General features: G+C 47.1%; 1 protein-coding gene, 1 long non-coding RNA gene and 1 other non-coding gene across 7 annotated transcripts in view; 2 read left to right on the top strand and 1 right to left on the bottom strand.

Annotated features, from left to right (window-relative positions):
• The first annotated feature begins 352 nt into the window (after positions 1-352).
• Positions 353-3,856, top strand: LOC122454870. 5 transcript variants are annotated; one of them, XR_006273551.1, is made up of 4 exons: positions 470-648; positions 1,231-1,385; positions 2,099-2,176; positions 3,546-3,856. It is a non-coding gene; the product is annotated as an uncharacterized LOC122454870 (long non-coding RNA). The 5 variants fall into 5 exon arrangements; XR_006273549.1 differs by having other exon boundaries at positions 2,099-3,856; XR_006273552.1 differs by having other exon boundaries at positions 1,231-2,176; positions 2,836-3,856.
• On the top strand, positions 2,598-2,725 carry LOC122419910. Its single transcript, XR_006263116.1, has one exon.
• A 1,411-nt stretch (positions 3,857-5,267) lies between the features above and the next one.
• FSD2 (fibronectin type III and SPRY domain containing 2) overlaps positions 5,268-22,796 on the bottom strand; it is a 36,800-nt gene continuing 19,271 nt past the window's right edge. Inside the window, exons 6-14 of the mRNA XM_043489535.1 lie at positions 22,668-22,690; positions 21,255-21,376; positions 18,261-18,416; positions 15,607-15,741; positions 14,725-14,875; positions 12,546-12,679; positions 11,329-11,461; positions 8,334-8,510; positions 5,268-6,201 (exon numbers count right to left, since the gene is read on the bottom strand). Coding sequence (XP_043345470.1) covers positions 5,949-6,201; positions 8,334-8,510; positions 11,329-11,461; positions 12,546-12,679; positions 14,725-14,875; positions 15,607-15,741; positions 18,261-18,416; positions 21,255-21,376; positions 22,668-22,690 — 1,284 coding nt within the window. The 3' untranslated portion in view covers positions 5,268-5,948. The remainder of the gene's footprint in view (positions 6,202-8,333; positions 8,511-11,328; positions 11,462-12,545; positions 12,680-14,724; positions 14,876-15,606; positions 15,742-18,260; positions 18,417-21,254; positions 21,377-22,667; positions 22,691-22,796) is intronic.

Below are 22,796 nucleotides of genomic sequence, written 5' to 3'. Positions count from 1 at the left end.
GGGAGAAGGGGGTTATTTTCTTAGAAGATGGCGTCTCCAAGTCGCTCTCCCAGGCGCCGCTGAATGGCTCCCAGGCCTCTCCCCACGGCCGTGGACCCGGCAGCAACAACCCACTGTCCAGCGTTCCTCCGGTTTGTACCGCCCAGGGGAGAGCACACCTCCTACAGTGTCACAAGCTTAATTCTCGGCGCCTGCGCACGGCGCCTCGACGCAACGCACCGCCTTACGCTGCCGCGTGGGGCAGGACTTCCTCCTGGCGCCCCGGAAACCGGAAGGAGCTCTTTTCTGCAGGAAGGAGAAGGGAGTTGCCACCGACATCGGATACCGGAAAGCAGGCTCGTTGTGTTGCGTAAGCTAAGGCTGCTCTCTGGCCATTCGGCGGGGCGCATCACTGCAGCGACCTTGTAGGCAGGCTGTCTGTAGCTTCGGGCTTCAGGGATGCGGCAGGGAACCGGAGTTAGAGGTGAGGGGTCGGTGTATCTGGCGCCGGGTCAGGCCACTAGCGACCGAGGTCTCGTTACTAACTCATTGTCCTCAGCTCTTTCGACCTCGTCTGGAAAACGAGCTTAATAGCTCACGGAAAAGTCGTGAGGATAGATACGGAAGGGAGAAATCCACACCCAGAATGAAGTTTAAGAAAAAACTCAAGTAGGTGTAATTTCACGGGGGCAAGATCTGTGTTGCGTAAGTTACGTAACGTAAAAGTCTATACGAACCCTGCCTTTCTGAGTCGATGATTCCTGCCTGGTAGCAGCGCCTGTTGCATTAATTTGAAAAAGTACTCTCACAGATGGTCATTTTTAAGCTTCCCGAATTGGCCAGCAGCGTCATCGTTTGGTATTAGAGGTGGAACAGGATCATCTATGTCATACCCCTCCTTTCATCTTAAATTGAAGCACAGTCTCTGAGAGGAGACCGACTGAAAGTAACACAGGTTGTTAGTGAGACAAACTAGAAGTGAGGTTTCATTTCCAACCCAGAATTCTTTCCTCCACACCGTGCTCTCTTTGGATTGCTAAACAAGTCTTTGGGAGAAGAAATGAGCGGGAATGAAGAGGGAGGTGTTGTACATTTAGGTGCATTATGAATCCATCCGAGGTATACTGGGACAGAAGAAAGGTTGAGAATCCTTCTTCCTGCTCCTGCCTGGACACGGAATTTGAAACCCACTTTCTAATAAAGAGACTTGTAATTTTGGAAGACAATTTGATGTCTCTTTTTTTTTTTCAGGTATATGAGCACTTTGAAAGCAGAACACCGTTGTTTCCATGATTCGATCATTCAGAAATTATGAAGGCACAGTTCTTGGCTTTGATTGACTTATAGTCAAGTGGAGTAGACATAGGTCATAGTGGCAGTATAGCCACTTAAGTATTCTGAAGGAGGTGAGTGTGTGGCACTTAACTCAGCCTGAGAGAGGAAAAATTAGTCAGTACTTCTAAGAAGCGACTTTTATACAGGCATTTATACAGGTGGACAAGGATGGGGGGGCGGGGTGGGGGAGGTCATTCCAGATTTCCAGGAATCTGTGGCTGAATTCTAAATTGAACAGAAGACACTGCCAGGTGTTTTTCCCGGAGCATTAGCCTTATTTTTGGATCATGCTTCTCTTGTTTTCCTTCTCTCGCTGCTTCCCCCCCGTAACTGGATGGGTATTTGGGATATGAAAGGAAGTCAGAGGGTAGTAAATCTTTCTGAGTGGCAGAATAATAGGACGGCTTTACCAAGAAGTAATGTATGTACTCAGTAAATCCATTTGTAAAAACTAAGTTCCTGCTTTGTTTAAAGGCATAGCTAGGAAACCTCAATTTGTTGGATTCTTTCCCAGTGAGTGGATTATATTCTTGTCTCCAGTTCAGTCTTTTTTTTTTTTTCAGTCTTTTTGAATATAAGGACATTTAAGGTGCTTTCAAAGAAGAGATCCCCACATTTAAGCTTAGGAATGAGCACAGGGGAGACAGCAAGATTAGAATCCAAGTTCATACTACAAAAACATTTTTGTTGGCTCTGTCTGGGTGACTGCATGTTGTTTTAATCAGTTGCAAGCTGTTAAGTTGAATTTGCATAGCTCACATAAATGACAGTTTAATTCCACCAGGATTTGAGTGAGGTGGAAATAGAGCAGAAAAACCTGAATCTGTCAAACTGGGGAAAATGAAGAAAAGGCAATCAATTAGTAAGTTGGGCTTAATGTTTTTTTCTGGGATTGGGGAATTGCAGAAAAGAAGCTCTGTAGTAGCAAGACATGAACTGTTCAGAAGCTCTGAAGTAATAAGACATGAACTGTTCAGTAGCATTTCTAAAATACTTGGGAGCATTTTACTGACTTGGGGCATAGTTGTGCCTCACTCATGGTTAATGCTCCTTGCAGGAGACTTCCTAATTGACAGAAAAGATGCTGACTGGGTGGACTTTTTCCAAATCACAAAGTGTTATCTTGCATTTAGGTTCATTAACCATTAGTTGCTGTGAAGGAACCATATGTAAGAGCTCAAATTTCTTAAAGCTTTAAGTTATAAAAGGAATAAATGACCATTCCCTCAGTATCTTGACATGCTAGAAGACAGTGTTCTAAAAGCTGGACTTGTCATGTTCTTCTGGAGACTAACAAAATAAGAGTCCTTGAAGTCAAGCTGACTCTGCTTTTAGCCTCCTAAATGAAAAGGTAGATAGAACAGGTCTTGTGTGCAGAATGAATTCAAGACCTACTTATCTACCAACAGCAATAACAGTTTGTATCATCTTCCTGTAGAAAACAGGAGTAGTAAATACAGAGATGAGTGAGGGTGAAGAAAGACTTCGCGAATCCATGAGGCTCTTACTCTTAATTGATAGGAAAGCAACTGGACATTGGAGAGGTTGGTTAGGAAAGCGGAGGAGGGGACCTGTCCTGTAGTGCAGGCTTCGGAGCGTCCAGGAAGCCTCCAGATGGCTACACCTCCTTGGATGGAGACCAGCATGGTGTTGTTTACAGAATGCTGCATCATGGTGAATCGTGCTGGGGGCAGCTGTCAGTGTGTGAGCCATGTGAGGTTTTCACACGAAAACCTCATGCTGGAAGATGGAAAGAGCAGACTGATGACCAAGCACAAGCTTCAGAAATGTTTTATTGGACGTGTACAAGTGCTTGCAAACTGTTGTTTGAATCAACAGGAAGTCAGTTATTAAACATAATACTTCTCCAAAGAAAAGGCGATTCAGTTTTTCTAGAAACCAGTGTCAGTTTATATCCCAAGTCTCTAACCACCTTTGCAATCTCATCTAATAAGGGTGCCTTAGGTTCTGAGTGTTCTAAATCTCCGAACCCCTGTTACTCTACACCAGGATTCGGTGGCGGTTTTACATATTCCCTTTCCCCTTTGTTAAGGTGGGGAGGCCAAAGCTTATGTTAATTACTTGCTCAAAGCGTTATAAGGTGATATAGGCAAAGCTAAGAAAAGAACAGATTTTGATACCTTTTGTCTTAATTGCCCATTATGAAGGATTGTGGCTACAGTGGTCTGATTTTTTTTTTTTTAATCTTTTTCTGTTTTGTTTTTTAACAGATTTATCAGCAGGTTGCAGGTGAACATGGCCTTGAGGTAAATCCTGCCCCTTGTTGAAATGTAGTTTCAGTAGATAGTTCTTGGCATTTTAAGGAATTAGAATATTTTACAAAAAAACAAACGTTTTGTTTTGGTTCTTTTCTAGGCTTTTTTTTTCCTTGTAGAATATGAGAAACATGTTAAAGGTTCTTTATGCTGAGTAATTGTGATGCTTGAAGTTGGTCATCTGCCTTGTTTAAATTAAGTGGACTTTAAATGTCAAAGCTAATTGTAGACCATTTTTTCTTGATTAAAATCTTATTAAAAGCTTATACGTGCCTAGTTTTTATCCATTTTATCTTATATGTGAAATAAAGCCTGTTAGAACCGTGTGCTCAAACTTATTTGATCTGTGAGGTCCAACTTCCTACTCAGTTTTTTTAGTAGCTGAGAGCATTTTTGAATACATACACACACACATACACATATATTTTAATTGCAACTTGAGCCATCTCTGTGCTACTTCTTTATTTCAGGGTAGGGCAGAGATATATGTGTGTGTGTGTGTGTAAGGAGGTTTAAGATTGTCAGGTTGAGTTGTGAGTTTAAGAATCTGAGTTCTAAAAAAAAAAAAAAAAAAGAATCTGAGTTCTTATTTATATGAATAGGCAGGGTTTTGAGATAGGAGATAAGAGGGGTTCCTTGTGTCAGACTCAGCATGCACTGGGAAGCATGAAAGATTTTTCAGTTAACACAAAACCCTAAGTGATGGGCATATATGTTTAAAGAAGCACCCACAGGACATAATACTAAATTGTCTCTGAGAACTGGCACCTGGAAACTTGAACTCGACAACCAAACCAGAAATGCAGCCGAGAGGGCTGGGCATGGAGCTCACAGAATGCAAGAGAGCAACGAGGCAGGAGGCCTCAAAGCCAGTGGCTGAAGACTACCTCTCCCCATAGCGCTCAGCTCTGCACTTGGCGGACGGATGTTTTCTCCTAAAAGACTGTTGTGCATCGCTCTCTGTCATACATGGTTCTGCATTCTCATGTTTGTCATTAAATCTCCTCTCCTGTAGGACAAGGGGCTCCCCAGGTGGTGCTAGTGGTAGAGAACCCGCCTGCCAATGAGGGAGACATGAGGGTTTGATCCCTGGTGGGGAAGATCCCCTGGAGAAGGAAATGGCAACCCACTCCAATGTTCTTGCCTGGAGAATCCATGGACAGAGGAGCCTGGTGGGCTACAGCCCATGGGGTCGCACAGAGTCAGACATGAGTGAAGTGACTTGGCATGCATGCACACACATAAGTGTTATTTTTCTCTTTGTTCAAAGGGAGAAGCTCAGGGAGATAGTGTGACTTTTCTAGGGTCTAAAGCAAAGTGACTATAATAGCAATCAAACTCGGGCCTTCCAATTTCAGATATGGTTCTCTTTACCTTATAGGCAGTTCCTAGAATCAGTTGCAACTACTGGTGTCTATGTTGACCAGACCTACGAGGGCCCCCCAGCCCCACACCATGTCCCCAACATGCAGTGAAAGCAACACGTTTAGTATTTGTGTGTGACACCAGGAAGCACGTGATACTGCATCTTTACCAACCTGGCCACCAAGCCCCAGGTGCCCCTTTTCTGTCACACTGCCTCCCCTCCCATCTCGTAGTCGTAGGTCTTTTGCCACAGCTTGAACGAGCCCTGCCATCCCTCACATGTAGAGCAGTGATAGGCTGAAGAGCGGTGGGTGGATGAAAAGGAAGCTCTTTTATTCAACAGATACTCTGTGCACGTGTCAGCCCTCGGGGACTGAGTGCTGAGCAAGACAGACTGTCTTGCCTTTGTGGAATCGGGCATTATAAAAGTCACTTCAAAATTAGAGAACATAAATACCATGGAGAGGAACAGGTTTTTAGAAAGTACTTGATGGGAGAAACCTCACCACCCAGACTGCCACTGACCACTGGGAAAATGAGAATGCTGCTGAGAAGAGCATACGGCTTCCTTGGTTCTTGCAGATGGCCTCTTCTCAAGCCAGTTCTTGGCCAACAAATGAGATGTCACAAGTGCTGGGGCAGCCAGAGCCACTAACATGAATCTTCCCTCCTCCCCCAAGCTCCGCAGGCCTTGGGGACTCAGATACTTTTCATATACACAAATAGACCAATGCAGTTTGACAACCTTAAAGACCTTTGAGTTTAGTTTGAGCCTTCATTTTAGAGCCAGGACTAGAACTGAGTAACCTAGCCTCACACAGGTGGCAGTGCCCAGGATCCAATCAGGTGAAATGAGTGCCAGCACGCCAGTCTGCCAGATAACATGAGCCAGAGGTGACACTGGGTGCACGGTGCTTGAACGCCAAGTTCAGGCAGCTGAGGTGTGAGTGGCTGGGAGAGGGGTAGGTACGGAAGAGAGACAAGCAGAGTGGGCTAATAGAAAGTGACGTGCTCTGGCATTGAAATACCGTTGTGTATCTTCAGGCAGCCAGGCTTTTCCAGGGAAAAACAAGGATGAACAAACTGGTGAAGCTGACAGCTGAATGTATACAGATGCTGAGAAATGTCCACATTGAAAAATGACAACTTTGCATTTTCATAGTCTAACAGAATACCAATCTTCTTTGGGGGAACCGTTATTCTTATGTCTGGAGTCTTCTTGTTGTGTAGAAATTCATACTTATGCCTGAAGATTAAATGTTGATATAGCAAAGCTTCAGAAACTCTGTGGAGAAGCTTCAGAACATTTCAATTTTCAAATACTCCTATGATTATTATTTTCCTTCATTAAATGACTATCAAAGTAACAGGCCATTTCTAAAACTATACATCTCTTTGTCCTAAGAAACTTACATTTCAAAACTCTGTTTTTGAGCAGCCACTTAACCTAGAAAACTTAACACACAGTATCATAAACTCATACTGCATCAAAATTTGTATAGAAATCATATGTTTAAAATGTGGATTTCAAGGTTCAGATGTGTAAATCCCCTGAAATAAAAGACATTTGAAACAGGGAGCTTCACGATCTTTCATGCAGTAAAAGGGGCCTTTACGTATATTCTGCACGGTACTGTGAGGCATCCCATTCTTAAACTTTCAAACCAAGTGGGGCACCTGGGGGCCGTCACCACTCAGAACTGTATGCACTGGCACCCTCTCCTGCTGGGGGAGGGTTTCACCACGGAGCGAGGCTGCCTCTCCTGTGTGCTTTGGAAATGGCTGAAGCCAAAGCCAAGGGAGTTGCCTAACGCTGCCCACTATGGACATGTCAAGAGCTCTGTGGGCCAGCATGTGGGTCCACACAGTTGGGGTGAACACTTAAGAACATGCTGGAGCAAACCAGCCTGTTTCCATCCCAGTTCACCTCATTTTTTCTCAACAGCAGTCACTCTCTACTTCCCTCCCACCACCTATAGAGTCTAAGACTGTGAGTCAATAAGTGCAAGTCCTCCATTGTGAACACACACACACACACACACACACCCCGACATCTTTCCAAGGTGGGACTACAAACCTGCTCAAGCGCTCAGCTTTTGCCCTTCCTGTCCTACTCTGTCTTGCGTTTCCACCCTTCTTTTAGCCTTACCCCTCCCACTCCACACAGATGCCCACACTTCCTTTATGCCCCTTGTTCTTAACTAAGAGAGGAGACTGATTTTTAGTCTTACTTCAGGCAGAATATTCAAAAACTGTGTGGCTCAGTGCACAGTGTTTCTTGCATTCTCCAAACTGGGTCTGAGGTCTAGCAGAGTGCATTTTAGAGTGCATTTTAGTCCTAATACCTTACAGGAGGAAGGTTGCTCTTCTCACCTTTGCTTCGGCATGGCAACATTTAACCAACCATGATCGAGGCTACACTGCGTGAAGCATTAATAGGTTTCAGCAAGCTGAGGGTCAGAGGTCCCATAGTACAAACAATGCTGGGAAAGCGGGGTGATAAAATTTTTTGCAATTTTTGAGATGGAGAGAGGTTGCATTCATGGCCTTCTAAGTCTGAAGTGTCTATTGGCCTGGGCTTTGTGGATTTTCCTCCATTAGAGGACAGAATGCTTTTAGCAGCAGAAGCAAACCAGAATTAATCATAACCATTAAGCTTCTGCCCACATCTACCAAAAAAGTTGGATTTGGAGCTTCAAGTCAAACTTCATTTAGTAACACTGAAGTTGAACATAAATGTAAAACCAACCACTTAGTGGTAAAGAATGCTGTCTTTGGAGGGATCCATGTTGGCAGTGGCTCTGTGTAAAGAATCCACCTGCCAATGCAGGAAACGCAGTTTCCCTCTCCGGTCTGGGAAAGTCCCACATGCCATAGAGTAACTAAACCCGAGTGCTACGACTATTAAGCCTGCGCTCTAGAGCCCGGGAACCACAACTACTGAGCCCACATGCTCTAGAGCCTGCGCGCCGCAACAAGAGGAGCCAACGCGATGGGAAGCCCACACACTGCAACGGGAGAGTAGCCCCTGCTCGGCGCAACTAGAGAAGAGCCCGAGAAGCAACGCAGACCCAGCACAGCCAAAGTAAGTAAATGGGATGACACAACTGTGAGAAGTAAATGAGACCGTATGTGTAAGGTTGTTGCGCAATGCTTAACACAGAATCAGTGCTCCATAAATTTTAGCTATTTTATCAGAAGTACCCAGAGCTGCTTTCTCTTTCTAGCTAGACCAGGGAAAGGGGCAGGAAATGAGTCCTGAAACATCTTAGTGTATTTTAGAAAACATAGCGTGGGCCTTACTTATTACAGTGAAAACCTCTCGCTCTATTCTTAGCAAAGCACGTTTTGATCTCGGGTACCCAGATTTCGCCTTACCTTGATGACGCAAATGCGTGCCTCATGCACCACGAGAGGCGGTTTGCCCCCAGCTCCTCCTGTCTGGGGACATCTTCAAAGGCCACACCCACCGTGTAGTCCGAACACTCATCCACCTCCACCTCCCAGTAATGGCGCCCTCGGACTGGAATCAGGTTTCCCATGACTGCAGCACACCTGGTTTTAAAAGAAAGGAGAAGTATGTGTCGTTTGGGGTGACCCACGCCTGGCTGTGCAGGTGAGTGACTGGAACCAGCTGCTGGGGTCAGTCAGTGAGTGGTCAGGAAGGGTGGAGGCAGGTGTTCAAACACCCCATTTGCAAGGTGGCACAACCTTTGCTCTCAAAGCTCAGCTGCCTGATGCTGAAGAGCAGAAGGTTAGTGCACTGCTGGTCACAGGTGAGGAGGAGACACGCCCACCCTGTGTGCTTTTTCAGCAACGGGGCTTTTTACAGTAACAAGAAGGTTTGGTTCACTTGTTCCTTAAACAAGAAAGAGACTGAGGACTTTCCTTGTGGTCCAGTGGTTAAGACTGTGCTCACAACGCAGGGAGCCCAGGTTCGATTCCTGCCCTGGAACTAAGAGTCCACATGTTGCAACTACGGCTCAGTGCAGCTAAATAAATAAATATTAAAAACAAATGAACAAGACCACAGGCCTAAAGTGGGGCTCTGCGTGCCAGGCCCCGTGTCACCAGTCAGCGGCAGCTTAGTTACAGCTTTACCTTCCCCTAAACGGAATTTTAAACCAGTCAATAAGAACATTAGTTAGGTAATATGCCTGAGAGACCCCTGACCTTTCCTAAAGGAAAGTAACCTTACCACAGTTAACCTGCTTTTTAAAAATTTTTTAAAAATTTTGTATTGGGGTATAGCCAGTTAACAAACAATGTTGTGATAGCCAGGTGAGCAGTGATGGGACTCAGCCACACACATACCTGTATCCATTCTCCCCCAAACCCCCTTCCCATCCAGGTTGCTGCATGAACAGTAGGTTCTTGTTGGCCATCCATCTTAAATACAGAAGTATGTACATATTCATTCCAAACCCCCTGACTATCCCTTCCCCACATCCTTACTCCCTGACAACCATAAGTTCGTTCTCTAAGCCTGTGAGTCTCTGTTTTCTAAGTTTGTTTGTGTCATTTCTTTTTAGATTCCACATAAAAGGGATGTCATATGATATTTCTCCTCCTCTGACTTACTTCACTCAGTAAGACAATCTCTAGATCCATCCATGTTGTTGCAAATGGCATTATTCCATTATTTCTAGGGGCTCAGTAATATTCTATTGTATATATGTACCACATCTTTATCCATTCCTCTGTCGGTGGACATTTAACCAACCTGCTTTCTTTTTTTGCCTGGAAGTATAATTTCCTTGTTCCTGAGATCCCTTCCACCTGAAAAAGTCTTTCATTCTGTACAGCTCTTTGGACCTCCTTTCTACCTGCTGGATTAGGGGCTGCCCAACTCAAGAATTATTGGAAAAAAGTCAATAAGAACTTTAAGATTTGATCAGTTTCATACTGTTTCTTAACGCAGGTAAGAACTTTATTGTTCCTTATTCCTCTCTCCCCGCCAACCCAGTGTTGAATGGCTGAAGGCAAGGAGGATAAAGTTGTGTTCCACTGTGCTGTGTGCTGCTCTGCTGTCACAAGCTGGCACAGACGTGTGTTAGTCGCTCAGTCGTGTCCGACTCTATGTGACCCCGTGGACTGTAACCCACCAGGCTCCTTTGTCCATGGGATTCTCCAGGAAAGAACATTGGAGTGGGTAGCCATTCCCTTCTCCAAGGGGTCTTTCCGATCCAGGAATCGAACCAGGGTCTCCTGTGGTCTTTACCATCTGAGCCACCAGGGAACAGACAGCAGGTGCATAACACACATGCAGTAAGAAGGTCAGCAGGGAGCCAGCGTCAGAGGAAGAGACAGTTACGAGACAGTCCAGGAGGCAGGCAGGGAGGCTAGATGCAGTTGTTCATCGGTAGCCCCTCTGGCCCCCTAAGTCCTTTCTTCCTTAGAAGATCCTCCTGACTTTGAGACTAGCCCACCAAGAATTCTTTCTTTCTTGATTACCAAGAAGCTGAGAACTGTGTTTAATATTTAATCCTAAAAACATAAATTAGCCCTTGAAGTTAAGCCATGTTCTTTTTTTTTTCATCCACTGCTGTGATTTTTCTATTTCAGTAGGGTACATTTGCCCCGCCCCCCCCTTTTTTATATATATTTTTTTATGTGGATCATTTTTAAAGTCTTTATTGAATTTGTTACAATATTGCCTTTTTTGGGAGGGGGGCAGTGAGGCATGTGGTATCTTAGCTTCCCCACAAGGGATCAAATCCACATTCCCTGCACTGGAAGGCACAGTCTTAACTACTGGACCGCCAGGGAAGTTCCTTGGCCCCTATTTTAAGTCTTCTTTAAGTATTTGGAAAGAAGTAAGGTACAAATGGGGGCTTCCCAGGTGGCACCAGTGGTAAAGAACCATGGACAGAGGAGCCTGGTGGGCTACAGTCCATAGGGTCACAAAGAGTTAGACATGACTGAAGCAATTTAGCACTGCATGCAAGGTATTAATTAATCATTTCGACCTTAAGTACTAAGTTCTGAAAATAGCATCAATCCAGACCGACAGGGCGCATCTTTGATGGACACCCCTCCCTCAGGTCTTGCACCGCATGATCATCACTCCTTCCACCAGCTTTGGTTTTTCACCAGGAGTTTTGTTAGAAAGTATTGCCCAGTGGGAGAGAGAGCTCTGGGCTCCGCACTGAGGGGCTGGGTCCTTGTTCTCCCACTGCTCTGGGAGCCCAGGACCCCACTAAGAGGCCACGTCTCCCCTTCTGACATTGATCAGACCCCTATTACCCCTCCCCAGCCTCCTCCCCCCACCCCTCACTTCTGGGAGTCAGAGCCTGAAGCCCCTTTCAAGGCTGCATCAGTCATAATCCACTATACCCAGATGAACTGTTCGGGTGAGGGGCTGATACAGTACCTGGTAAACTGGGTGTCACTGGGGACTGGCTCCCTGGTGGGGCCTCTCCTCTCGTTTCGCACAACCGTGAGCCCATCTTCGGATACAGTCAGCCAGGGATGGCAGGTGTGCTCATTCAGGGGGAAGTAGCTGCCTGTGAGGGGAGGAGGCACACAGAGACCCGCCCCGAGCCAATCACTCCACTGCTTTCTCCACGTTGCACTCCACACAGGCTGGGGCCTTACCACGGGTGGCCGGCATTAGCTCCCTGTCTGACACTGGTGAGCCTGGACCTTGCCCGTGATGCCCCTCGTGCTAATCATGATGGCAGTTTACATGGGTCGGGCGTTACTGGGTGTCTAGTACTGAGCTAAGCGGTTTGTTGAGTCTTATCTCATTCACATCTTACAAGTATCCAGGTGTTAGTATTTCCGTTTTGTAGAAGAGGAAACAGAGGGGCAGGGTGGTCCTATCATCAGGTGTAGATGACAGAACTCAAATTGGAACCCCAGATACGTCCCTGGTGGCTAAGACTCCACGTTCCCAATGCAGGAGGCCTGGGTTCCATCCCTGGCCAGGGAAATAGACCGCATGTGTCACAACTGAGACCCGGTGCAGTCAAATAAATAAACACTTCAAAAAACAAAATAAAAATAAACATAAGGAATAAAAATAACAACAACAACAAAAAACCCAAACCCCAAGCCCATCTGATCCCAGTGGCTGTGCTCTTCACTGGGAGGCTGTAAATACCTGCAGGTGAGCAGGCATTTCCAACCTGCTTGCCAAGGGGAATAGGAATTGAGGGAATTATTAGTGATCAGTTTGACAAAGGTTAGCAAAATCCAACTTTCAATGAGGGCAGCAGAGAGAAGGGAGGAGATTGTACAACCATCTCTGAATTATGGTTAAAACAGACCACGTAAAAAAAAAAATGTTACAGAATGGGGATTTCCCTGGCAGTCCCTGGCTTCCAATGCAGGGCGTGCGGGTTCCCTGTCTGGATGGGGAACCAAGCGCCCACATGATGGGTGGTGCAGCCAGAAAAAATAAAGTGGCCCCCTTCTGTAAAATGGGCCCCCAGGGCTTTGATCATCCCTGAGTCCCTTCCTAGACTGATTGGCCATGTGTTCGTATTAGTAAACATTCGTCGATTTTTCCAATGAAGTCACAGCAGTACTGGGTCTGCCATGAAGGGGTAACTCTGGGTCCAGTGAGTGTGTGGTGGGGGCACAGACCTGTGGTGTGGACGGTAGCGGGCTCACTCCTTGCGCTGGGGCCGCCCACGTTGAGGGCTCTCACATAGATGGTGTAGTTCTGTCGGGGCTGCAGCTGCACCAGGCACTCGCAGGTCGGGATGCCCACAACGGACCTGGGTGAGGAGGCATGCTGACATCACCGAGGGGCTGGGGCAGACAGACCCACGCACAGCCGCTCCCCGCTGACCCCCAGCAGCGGCACAGGCAGGAGTGAGGCTCTCCTCAGTGCTCCCTCCCAACCGGGTCCCCTTTTCTCATTTTCTTGTACCCTTTCTGTCTGCGGCTCTCGCCCCTCCAAGCTCCCCACTCCGTGTCCCAGGCACCCAGCACTGCACTCAGCCTGTGTCTAACGCTGCATCAGTGGGCTGCGCATGCAGTTGAATCCAGTGTGTGTCAGCCTATCTGGCAGGGCCACAGCCTCTCTGAGGGCAGGGGCCAAGTGCCACAAGCTGAGCACAGCGCTGGGCTCACAGCAGGCTCTCAGTCTGTGTTTATGAACAAATGATCTGACTAGAGCTGATATAGAGGGGCCCTGGGGGAAACTGAATGTAGCTGCTGCCCTCATAAGAGTTTCCAGTCTAGAAGAAAGGCATTTCTCAAGCCATCACTGGAAGAAACGTAAGATGGTAACATGACAAGTTGATGGTGTATTATGGAAGGTACACTAGCTGAGAGGTGCTTTTGAGACGAACTCTGAAGAATGACTGGGAGGTAAATGGATAAGAAAGAGAACAGAGGAGTCTCTTTCATAGAAGAAGCACGTGCAAAGGCCCTGTGGCAGGAAGAAGCATTGAAAGTACAAGGAACTATTAATAAATATGACCCATGTGGGTGAGGGAGGGTGAGCTGGTGGGGATAAGCTGGACAGGCAAAAAGGGGCCAGAGCAGTGAAGGAATTTTGTCTTCTTCAGGGATGCCATGATTCCATCTATACTAGGAGAGTAAGCACTGCCCAGGTCACCTCCGCCCCTGACCAGCCTTCTGATGACCCCCAGTGTAAAGGGTTTAAAGTATCAGCACAAGTTGCAAAGGAAATCCAAACCATTTGGGGCGGGGCTCAGACCACTGAACTCCCTTCCCTGCTCCTGAGGATCCCTAGAAGTAGATAACCCAGGTTAGCAAGCCCTGATGTGGTTGTGGACACATGAATTCTACCTGGGACAAATAGTCTGGGGGTCAGGGGGGACAGATGGCCAGGTCCCAAGCCCTGAATTTAGTGTAGAAGAATCTGTCTCTCTAACAGTTGACACCAACCCCTCCTTCTCCATTTCTCTAAAGTTGGGTTGGTGCATAGTAGGGCAGCCCCTGGACTTGGCTGCCTTTCATAAGCTCTGGACTGCCTGGTCATAATCCAGAGGCCTAGCCATAATTACTCCACTGTACACAGCTGTAGACTTGTAGGATCTGCAGGCCCTTGTGGTTCCTGAGTCCAGCCCTCTTCTAGCTGTGAAATCCTCCAGATCTCTGCCAACCAGAGGGGAACATGAGCCTCCAGACATCTGGCCACCAGGGACATGATGTTCTTTGTACATTGAATTCAATTCTCTTTCATTTCTGCTTCTCTTGGTTCTTTCTCCTCCTCAAGTTCCAGCCAGGTGGGTTTCTTGGCTCCTCCAGTGCAGGAAGCTCACTCCAGCCCTTCAGGCCTTGCCTGCATCCACTCTTCTCAGGCCTCCTCCCTTCCCATCCATCTGGTCTCAGTTCAAATGTCTACTCTCTCCAAATAAGCCTCCACCTCCACTGCATTCCCTATTTCATTGCATTTCTTTTCCCTTCATGTTACTGTCTGTCTTAAACATTTATTTTCTTGGTTTTTGTCTATTTCTCCCAACTTAGACTGTCAGTTCTGTCAGGGTGGGGAATTTGTCTCTCTGGGTCACCAGTGCCCAGGCACCGTCTGTACACTCAATACTTGTTGAATGAATAATGGGAAACCCTGGTTGGGCTAAGAAAGCAAACCTCAGGTTTACCACTTATTCACTTCTTCACTCATCTATCATTTATCTTCAATCACAATGTTTCAGTTACTTCTCATGAAACTAAGCAATCTAAAATCAAGGTTCCTGTGTTTAACTTTCTCTCCAGATGCCACACGTTTCCTAAGCTGTGTCACTGTGTTGAGGCCTCTTGTGCCTAGCCAACGCCCCTTGTGACTCACTCAGTTACACCCGAGGCCCCCGGCGTCTCTGCCTGGGTCAGCTCCACCGTGTATGAGTCCACAGGGTTCAGGTTTCCAGACTCCCAGGAGATGAGCGCAGCCTCCTCGCAGCTCCTTATCTCTTTGCTTTTTATAATGGGGGGACAAGGCGCTAAATGCAGGGGAAACGGAGAGAGGAACAACCCTCCTGTTCACATCCAGCCTCGTGCTCCAGAACACAGCACACATCACAAGCCCTCTCTTCCTACAAGAGGTTCAGTGCAATAAAAGGCAAACTCGGTGTTTCAGCCTAGACAATCATGTCCCCCTCCAAATTCCTATGTTGGAACCTACTCTCCAATGTGATGATACCTGGAGTCTCCCAGAAGTGCCTCGGTCCTGAGGGTTTAAGGGGTTTATTATACAAGGAAACCCAACGAACGCTCTTGCCCAGTTCCGTCATAGGAGGACACCACAAAAAAAGGCCACTCCGAACCAGGAAGTGTCCTCCCTAGACACTGAACCTGCTGGCACCTTGATCTTGGACTTCCCAGTCTCCAGAACCACAGGAATAAATCTCTGTTGTTTATAAGCCATCCAATGTGCAGCATTCTAACAGCCCAAAGGAGCACCAGGGAATCACTTGCAGATATTTCCGGAGTGGAGGATGGCTGCACGTGTGTCTGTGAAACTGGGTCCAAGGGCAGTGCTTTATCTTCTTTTGAGACCAACTGTGAAAAAATGTCCCTGTCATATCAGGCATACAGATTTGGTGTACTAAATAAAAGGAAAGAAGTGCCAGGCTCTTCCCGTCCTTCCAAGTGACATCAAAGCCCTGCCCCCATCAAGAAAGCCGAGACTTCTGGGTCCCCTTCAGTGAAGGTCCTACGAGTGGCCCCTTACCTGTCATGTACACCGCACGCTCACTGGTGGGGCTGAGGCCGGCCCTGTTCTGAGCTGTGACCCAAAATTCATACTGCGTGTTTGGCAACAGGTTTGTCACTGAGCAGTATGTTTCTTTGACAGTCATTGTAAACTCTGGGGGAAAAAATGATAGGATTTAAAGCCTAGAACTTCCCTGGTAGTCCAGTGGTTAGGAATCTATCTGCAAATGCAGGGGACACCAATTTGATCCCTGGTCTGGGAGGATTCCATGTGCTGTGGGGCAACTCGGCTCATGTGCCACAACTACTGAGCCTGTGCTCTAGAGCCCTTGAGCCACAACAAGAGAAGCCACCACAATGAGAAGCCTGCATACCACAACTAGAGGGCAGCCCCCACTCGCTGCAACTAGAGAAAGCCTGTGCACAGCAACAAAGACCTAGCACAGACATAAATAAATAAATGGAATTCAACCCCAAAATAGGTCAACTGGCTCCAAGTTCATTGCACTATAATCTATTTTCCCTGAGGTAGATTCAGAACTGGCTACCAATCCCCGTCGGCTGTGTATGCATGCCCCTCTGCAATGAGACTCTGCTGACCCTTCCATTGAGAGGACTGGTCTTTCCCATTATCCATTGCAGCTGGGCTTAACCACGTGACTTTCTTTGACCAACGGGACCACTTCAAACATGGTGCAAGAGAGGTTTGGGCAGTGCTGGAGCACGGGCGCCTTGTCCTCTTCCTGCCAGGAATGCTTCCACTTCCATGGAACGACCTGGACCAGCCTCCTGAAGAATGTGATCAGGATGTGAACAGAGGCCCCCAGCATTGCAGCGGATGCCCTAGGCATAACAGCAAGGCCATCCTAGCCTGTCCAGACCCACCCAAGCTGGTCCAGACTAGAACTATCTAGTTCATAGAATTATAATAAATTCTATCTAATTCATAGAATTGGATATAGTTTATAATAAAACTATCCAATTCATAGAATTATAATAAATAGTAAATGTAATTTTAAAAGTTGAAGTATCATTGATTTACAATATTAGTTTCAGGTATACAACACAGTGATTCAATATTTCTATAGATCATATTCCAGTTAGAGTTATCATAAAATATTGTATATATTCCCTGTGCTGTACAATATTGCCTTGTAGTTTATTTATTTTACACATAGTAGTTTGTACCTCTTAATTCCCTACTACTATCCTGCCCCTCGAAACAAATGAATGAACATAAAATTTGTTATTTTTAGCTTATATGTTGGGTATATGTGTGTGTCGGGGGGTGTTGTTACACAGAAAAAGCTAACTGATACACCTCTAAACATGCCCAGACTCTTAAGGCAGTGACAGGTCATTAATCCACTCTCTGATATCAGTTCCTTTATAACAAAGTGCTCATTGAAAATATCTTTACTAGGATGTCCCCAGCAGTCTGGTTGTTAAGACTTCACCTTCCAATGCAAGGGGTGCAGGTTCAATTCCACATGCCTCAAGGCCAAAAAACCAAAACATGAAACAGAAATAATTAACTCAATAAAGACTTTAAAAATATGTGATCAGGATATTAAAAAAAAAAAAGATCTTTATCAATCACCAGGACAAAGCCCCCGAACAATGGCATTTTCTGCAGAGGGTGCCAACAGGGCTGATTTGTGGCAAAAACTGCTATGAATCAGATCTGACTTTCTGGTCCTCAATCTCCCCTCCCATGCCCTCTTTAGTCCTTATTCTCTCCCTCATCATGGACTAAAGTTACCTTTCTCAAGGACTCCCGTTCCTTCCTAACCCCTGGGCAGACAAATCATCCTCACCTTTGGCATTCGGAAACCCTCTATCTGCATGAATTGGTACAAGGGGAAGAGCTCCAGGCAGGGTGCCTGTGGACTCAATTCTCATTCCGGTTCTGCCATAACTTACGGTGTCCCCACGCGTCTGCTCATCTCTCTCTAGGTCATCCATAAGATGGAGGTCTCTGAATCCCTTTCCCACAGTCTTGCTCTGACCCCATGCACACAGAACAGGCCCGGCCAGGCCCTGATCCTTCAGATGCTCAGCTGGAGCTCCTTTGCTGTCTGGCCCCCTTCTCAACAGGAGACTGGCTTATCTACAAAGAAGGGGCATCTCCCTCAGCCCTAACCCTGAGCCAGCCAGCTCCACTGCCCTGGGAAGAGGATGGGCTGAGGGCTGCATGCAGTGGAGGCCAGGGCCTTTCCACCTAGGAATGTGGGTCAGATTAGCAGCAGCCCTTCCAGGCTGCAGAGCCCTCCTCAGCCCCTTGGGGGTCTGCACACTAACCTCTCCCTCAGGTTCTCCCAACACAGGGGGACCTCAAGGAAAGCCCAGCCACCCTCGCATGCCAGGACCTGCTAGAACCCAGCTAGTCCCACTGGGCCTCCTCGAGGAGGGGTGTCCCCATGCGTCCTGCACATGGTGCAGCTAGAGACCCATCATCCCCAGGACAACCCCAATCTGATGGCTGTGGATACACTCCACGTATCTGAGCCCTGTGATTCTCCCCAGCCAGGCCCCAACTTGTCTTCCCAGCCCTTCCTGCCATGCTCACCTGCCTGCACGACATCCTGGAAGGAGCTAGGTGTGCAGATTCACCCCATCGCCACCTCCCCAGGGCCCATGCTGGAGCTTGTTTCTGCTCCTGGCAGACCGCACCTGTTTGCTCCTTCCCAGGCGAGCCATCCTGCACTGGCCGGTAGGACAGCTGATAGCTCTCCACGGTGTCATCGGAGTACAAGCTCCAGCACACTCGGACTGAGGAACCCGTGGCTGAGTTAGGGGCCTGTGGGTTTATCACTGGAGCAGAAGGAGCTAGAAGAGGAAAAGGGAGGAAAACAAAGACAAGTGAGGAGCCATCAGTTAGAGGCCCCAGATGGGAACGGCTGCTTTTACAGGACAATTCATCCCTCAAAGCATGCCATGGGCTTCAGAGATGGGACAGGCAGCCCGGGTGGCCAGGGCGGGAGGCCAGACCCCTCAACCAGGAGCCTCAGTAAGAACCGGTTGTGTCCATCTTGCTCTGACCAACCCACACGAGCTGGGGGAGGCGGGGTTGCTGACAGCGGCTCAGGCTGGGGTGTTTGCAAGTCCTGCCCGAGGGAGCGATGGGTCCTTGGACTCCACCACACCATCCAAAGGGGCAGGATGGCCAGGACCACAGCACCACCACCCTCAGTCCTACAGTGAACAGAGGAGGGAAAGAGCCTGCAACAACTGGCTCCTTCATTATGATTTCATTACGATGAGAGATGATTAGGTTTGGAAACACTGTGCTTTTTCAGAACCAACTTTTTTTTTTTTGGACTGCACTGTCTTCGTTTTGGCATGGGGGCTTCTCTAGTTGTGGCGTGCAGGCTCCAGAGCACATGGGCTCCGTAGTTCAGAATCAAACTTGTGTCCTCTGCATTGGAGGTGGAGTTTTAAATTATTTATTTATTTATGGCTGTGTTGGTCTTTGTTGCGGCACAGGCTTTTCCCTAGCTGTGGCGAGTGCTTGGGCTATTCTCACTGCAGTGGCTTCTCTTATTGTGGCGCACAGGCTCTAGGGCACACTGGCTTCAGCAGTTGCAGCACGTGGGCTCCATAGTTATGTATTCTGGGCTCTGGAGCACAGGCTCAGTAGTTGTGGGGCATGGGCTTAGTTGCTCTGTGGCATGTGGGATCTTCTTGACCCAAGGATCGAACCTGTGCTTCTTGCATTGGCAGGCGGATTCTTGACCGCTGAGCAACCAGAGAAGCCCTGGAAGGCGGATGCTTAACCAGGGGCTCACAAGGGAAGTCCCCAGAACCAACTTCTTTCGAGTCCATCCACTGAGTTAATACTTTTCTTCTCTGTGGGTTAATAATTCTTCCTACCCCACCCCCACACACATCCAAGAAGCATGCCTTGTCTGTCTTCCGTAATTCTTCACCCATGGCAGCATCTCCTTCCATCCGGGGCTTTCAAGAACATCCTTATTTTCAAATGCTGAAATTGTTCAGACCAGGTAGGACTTCATGGAATGTACTCAGCTTTTCCTTGCTGGTTAGGGGGTGGAAGGCCCCTCACATGACAAAAGTGAGAAGAAGAGAAAGAACCTGATCCTCACATGATGTAGCTCAGGATGCACAGCAGATACCCTGTTATACCCTGCAAAGAAGAGTCCCCTCCGGGGAGGCAGTAAGAAGAGGGATGGCCCTGGATACAGGCTGGGGGCTGATGATCTGCCTGGGACCCGGACACAGGAGGGTGAGGAGAAACCACCACTACGTGTCTCAAGCACTGACTTAGGCAATAGTGCCTTTCCTTCCAAATGACTGGGTCTGATTATTTGGTTAATACCGTCCTGAGACCATCTAAAGGACTTCACAGCTCAGCGAAATCTCTCCTCAATCTGGGGAGTCTAAGAATGGCCTCCAAGACGCCAATTAAGGATGTTCACTGCAGTATGGTTTATAAGGACGGAAAACCTAGAAGCATCCTGGCACCAACAGTTGAGGATTAAGGTATACAGCCATTAAAATGATGTCGCAGAAGAATTTATCAGTGAGAATTAAGTCCATAGATTAAGGTATAGAGCCATTAAAATGATGTCAGAGAAAAATTTATCAGTACAAAATAATATTCATCACAAATATTTCGCTAGGGAAAAAAAAGCGGATTATATGATTTCATTTTTATTAAAAAAAAACAACACTTGTGTAAAGGAAAAACCTAGGACTTCCCTGGTGGTTCAATGGTTGTGAATCTGCTTGTCAGTTTAGGGGACATGGGTTTGATCCATGGTTCAGGAAGATTCCACACGCTGTAGGGCACCTAGGCCCATGTGCCACAACTACTAAGCCCATGCTCTAGAGCCCATGAATCTGTGCTCCACAAAAGAAGCCACTGCAACAAGAAGCCTGTGCACTGCAACTAGAGAATAGCCCCTGCTTGCTGCCGCTACAGAAAGCCTGCACGCAGCAATGAAGACCCAGCGCAGCCAAAAATTAATTTTTTAAAAGACTGTAAAAAAGTCTTTTGAAGAAGGAAAACCTAAAATGATAATATAAAACATTTTTCATAACATTGTTGGGTGTTGCTGGATGAGAAAGGAAAGATGATATTAAATTCTAGTATCAGTCTTAAAAAATGAGTTCTCACAATAAGATTTTTAAGAGCTACCTGGCACCATGTGACATGCTATACATACATTACTTATTTATTTCTCACCATGTCCTCATGAGTCATTGTTATGTCCATTTTACCAAGGAAACCAAGGTTAGGTGAGTTGTCTAGGGTCACACAGGTAGGAAGTAGCAGGGCTGGGATTCTCGCCAGCTCCACAGGATTCCAAAATCCGTCTCTTAATCCTATGCTAAAAACAACCACTTGAGAGGGACATAAATACAACATTCAAGGAAATAAACTTCGGGACACTTGTTTGGAGTAAGATAGGCTGATGGGGGCCGGATGCTGGCCCCCAGGAGAGGGAGCGGGGTATTTACCCCAGGAAGGCCAACCTCTGTTTTCACCCTTACAAGCCATAAAGACAAAAACAGGAAGCTCATGCAGCTGGTGGAGGAAAATGCCTGTTTCTAGATCTTTACGATTTTTTTTTAGCCATCAAAGTTTTCAACTCAAAGCTCAGGGAAATTGGCGTCAAGTATGCACCCAGGTGAGACACGCACCTGGGATGGTGTTAATGGAGCTCATCAGCTTCTCCACATCAGAGAAATCCAAGGTCTGGTCTTCAAAGTCAGGCTGCGCTGAGATCTCCACGTCTGTTTTTGTTTGCAGGAATTTTCCGAGTCTATCGGTATAAAAAGACACACTAACAAGAATGGAGGGATACTCTTCCCCAGGGTCACTAGTGAGCAGCAATGAGGGCCTCTTTACTGAACTATTTTTTTTAAATAATCATTTTATTTTTGGCCGCACCAGGTGGCATGTGGGATCTTAGTTCCCCAACCAGGAATCGAATGAAGCTGTACCCCCTGCATTGGAAATGTGGAGTCTTAACCATTGGACCTGCCATGGAAGTCCCCAGCTGAACTCTTATTTCCTTATTTTAAAATGCTGTGGGCGGCCTTCTGGCCTATGCTTCAGTGACTGACCTATGAAGTCACTGGAGGGGATAGGTGTGGGTGGTTTACACCTTTGAGGAGACAAGGGGTAGGGTCATGTCAGAGGGTGGGGGTCTGGGGGATGTGGGCCAAAAAGCCCCAGATCCACACCTTCTGGAAGATCCTTAGATGCTGACCTGGGAGCTCCCACCTCCACACCACCCCAGGACCCAGAGACACGCAACCTCTCCACACGGTCAAGTACCCTCAAGTTGATGAGCATGAACTGGGGCTCTGGGTCTTCTGCACCTGCTCCCAGCTGTCACAGGGTTTGTAAGGAGCAGAGGCAGAATTTGAAACCATGCCTATCTTTTGCCAAAGCTTATGCTCTTAACCCTGACATTATTAAACTTCACTGTTTGTGTTGCTTTACAGACATTGTCTGATTTTATTCCCACAAAGTTATCCCTGTTTGTCAGTAAGGAAGGTGAGTCCTAGACTGGTTGGACTTGCCCAAGGTCATGGGGGTATCAGGATTTAAATTCCTGTCTGACTCCATAATGTGCATGCTTTCTGCAGCACACAGTCTGGGTCCTGGCTTAGCTGGGGGACGCTGGGGACACTCTGACTTTTTTGCTTTTTGACCACGTGGCATGTGGGATCATAGTTCCCCTAACAGGGCTCGACCCACGTCCCCTGCAGTGGAAGCGTGGAGTCTTAATCACTGGACCACCAGGGAAGTCCCACTCTCTGGATCTCTGTTACTCCTGGTGAAAGGAGGGGCTCGGGGAAACCCCACCCCGGCTTGAAGGCTGAGTCTCACCATATGCTCCCTTCCAGCTCTGAGATTCTAAGATTTAGTACCAGAGGGTCCTTGTGGTCCCACACTGTCATTCCAAAGCCAGTGCTATTTACTCTTAGGGGCAGACACAAAAGCTGAACCTGGGAGCATACAACCAAGGGGAACTGATACCTAGTCAGGTATCTAGAGGTAAAAGGAACAGAAAAAGAAAATACACGTCAGAACAAAAGTATTACCTGTCAGCCATAGCCACAGCATCCTAAAGAGGAGGAGAAAGAGAAAAAAATATTAAACTGATTTTGGAAATAAATTTCTTTTTCAAACTATATAATAATATAAATGTATCTTAAAACTTGGAAGTTAGT

This window comes from Cervus canadensis, chromosome 17 (genome assembly GCF_019320065.1).
Source record: "Cervus canadensis isolate Bull #8, Minnesota chromosome 17, ASM1932006v1, whole genome shotgun sequence".
In the NCBI taxonomy this organism is placed as follows: domain Eukaryota; kingdom Metazoa; phylum Chordata; class Mammalia; order Artiodactyla; family Cervidae; genus Cervus; species Cervus canadensis.
The sequence above is the reverse complement of the archived record's forward strand: the minus strand, read 5'-3'. Positions and strand labels throughout refer to the sequence as shown.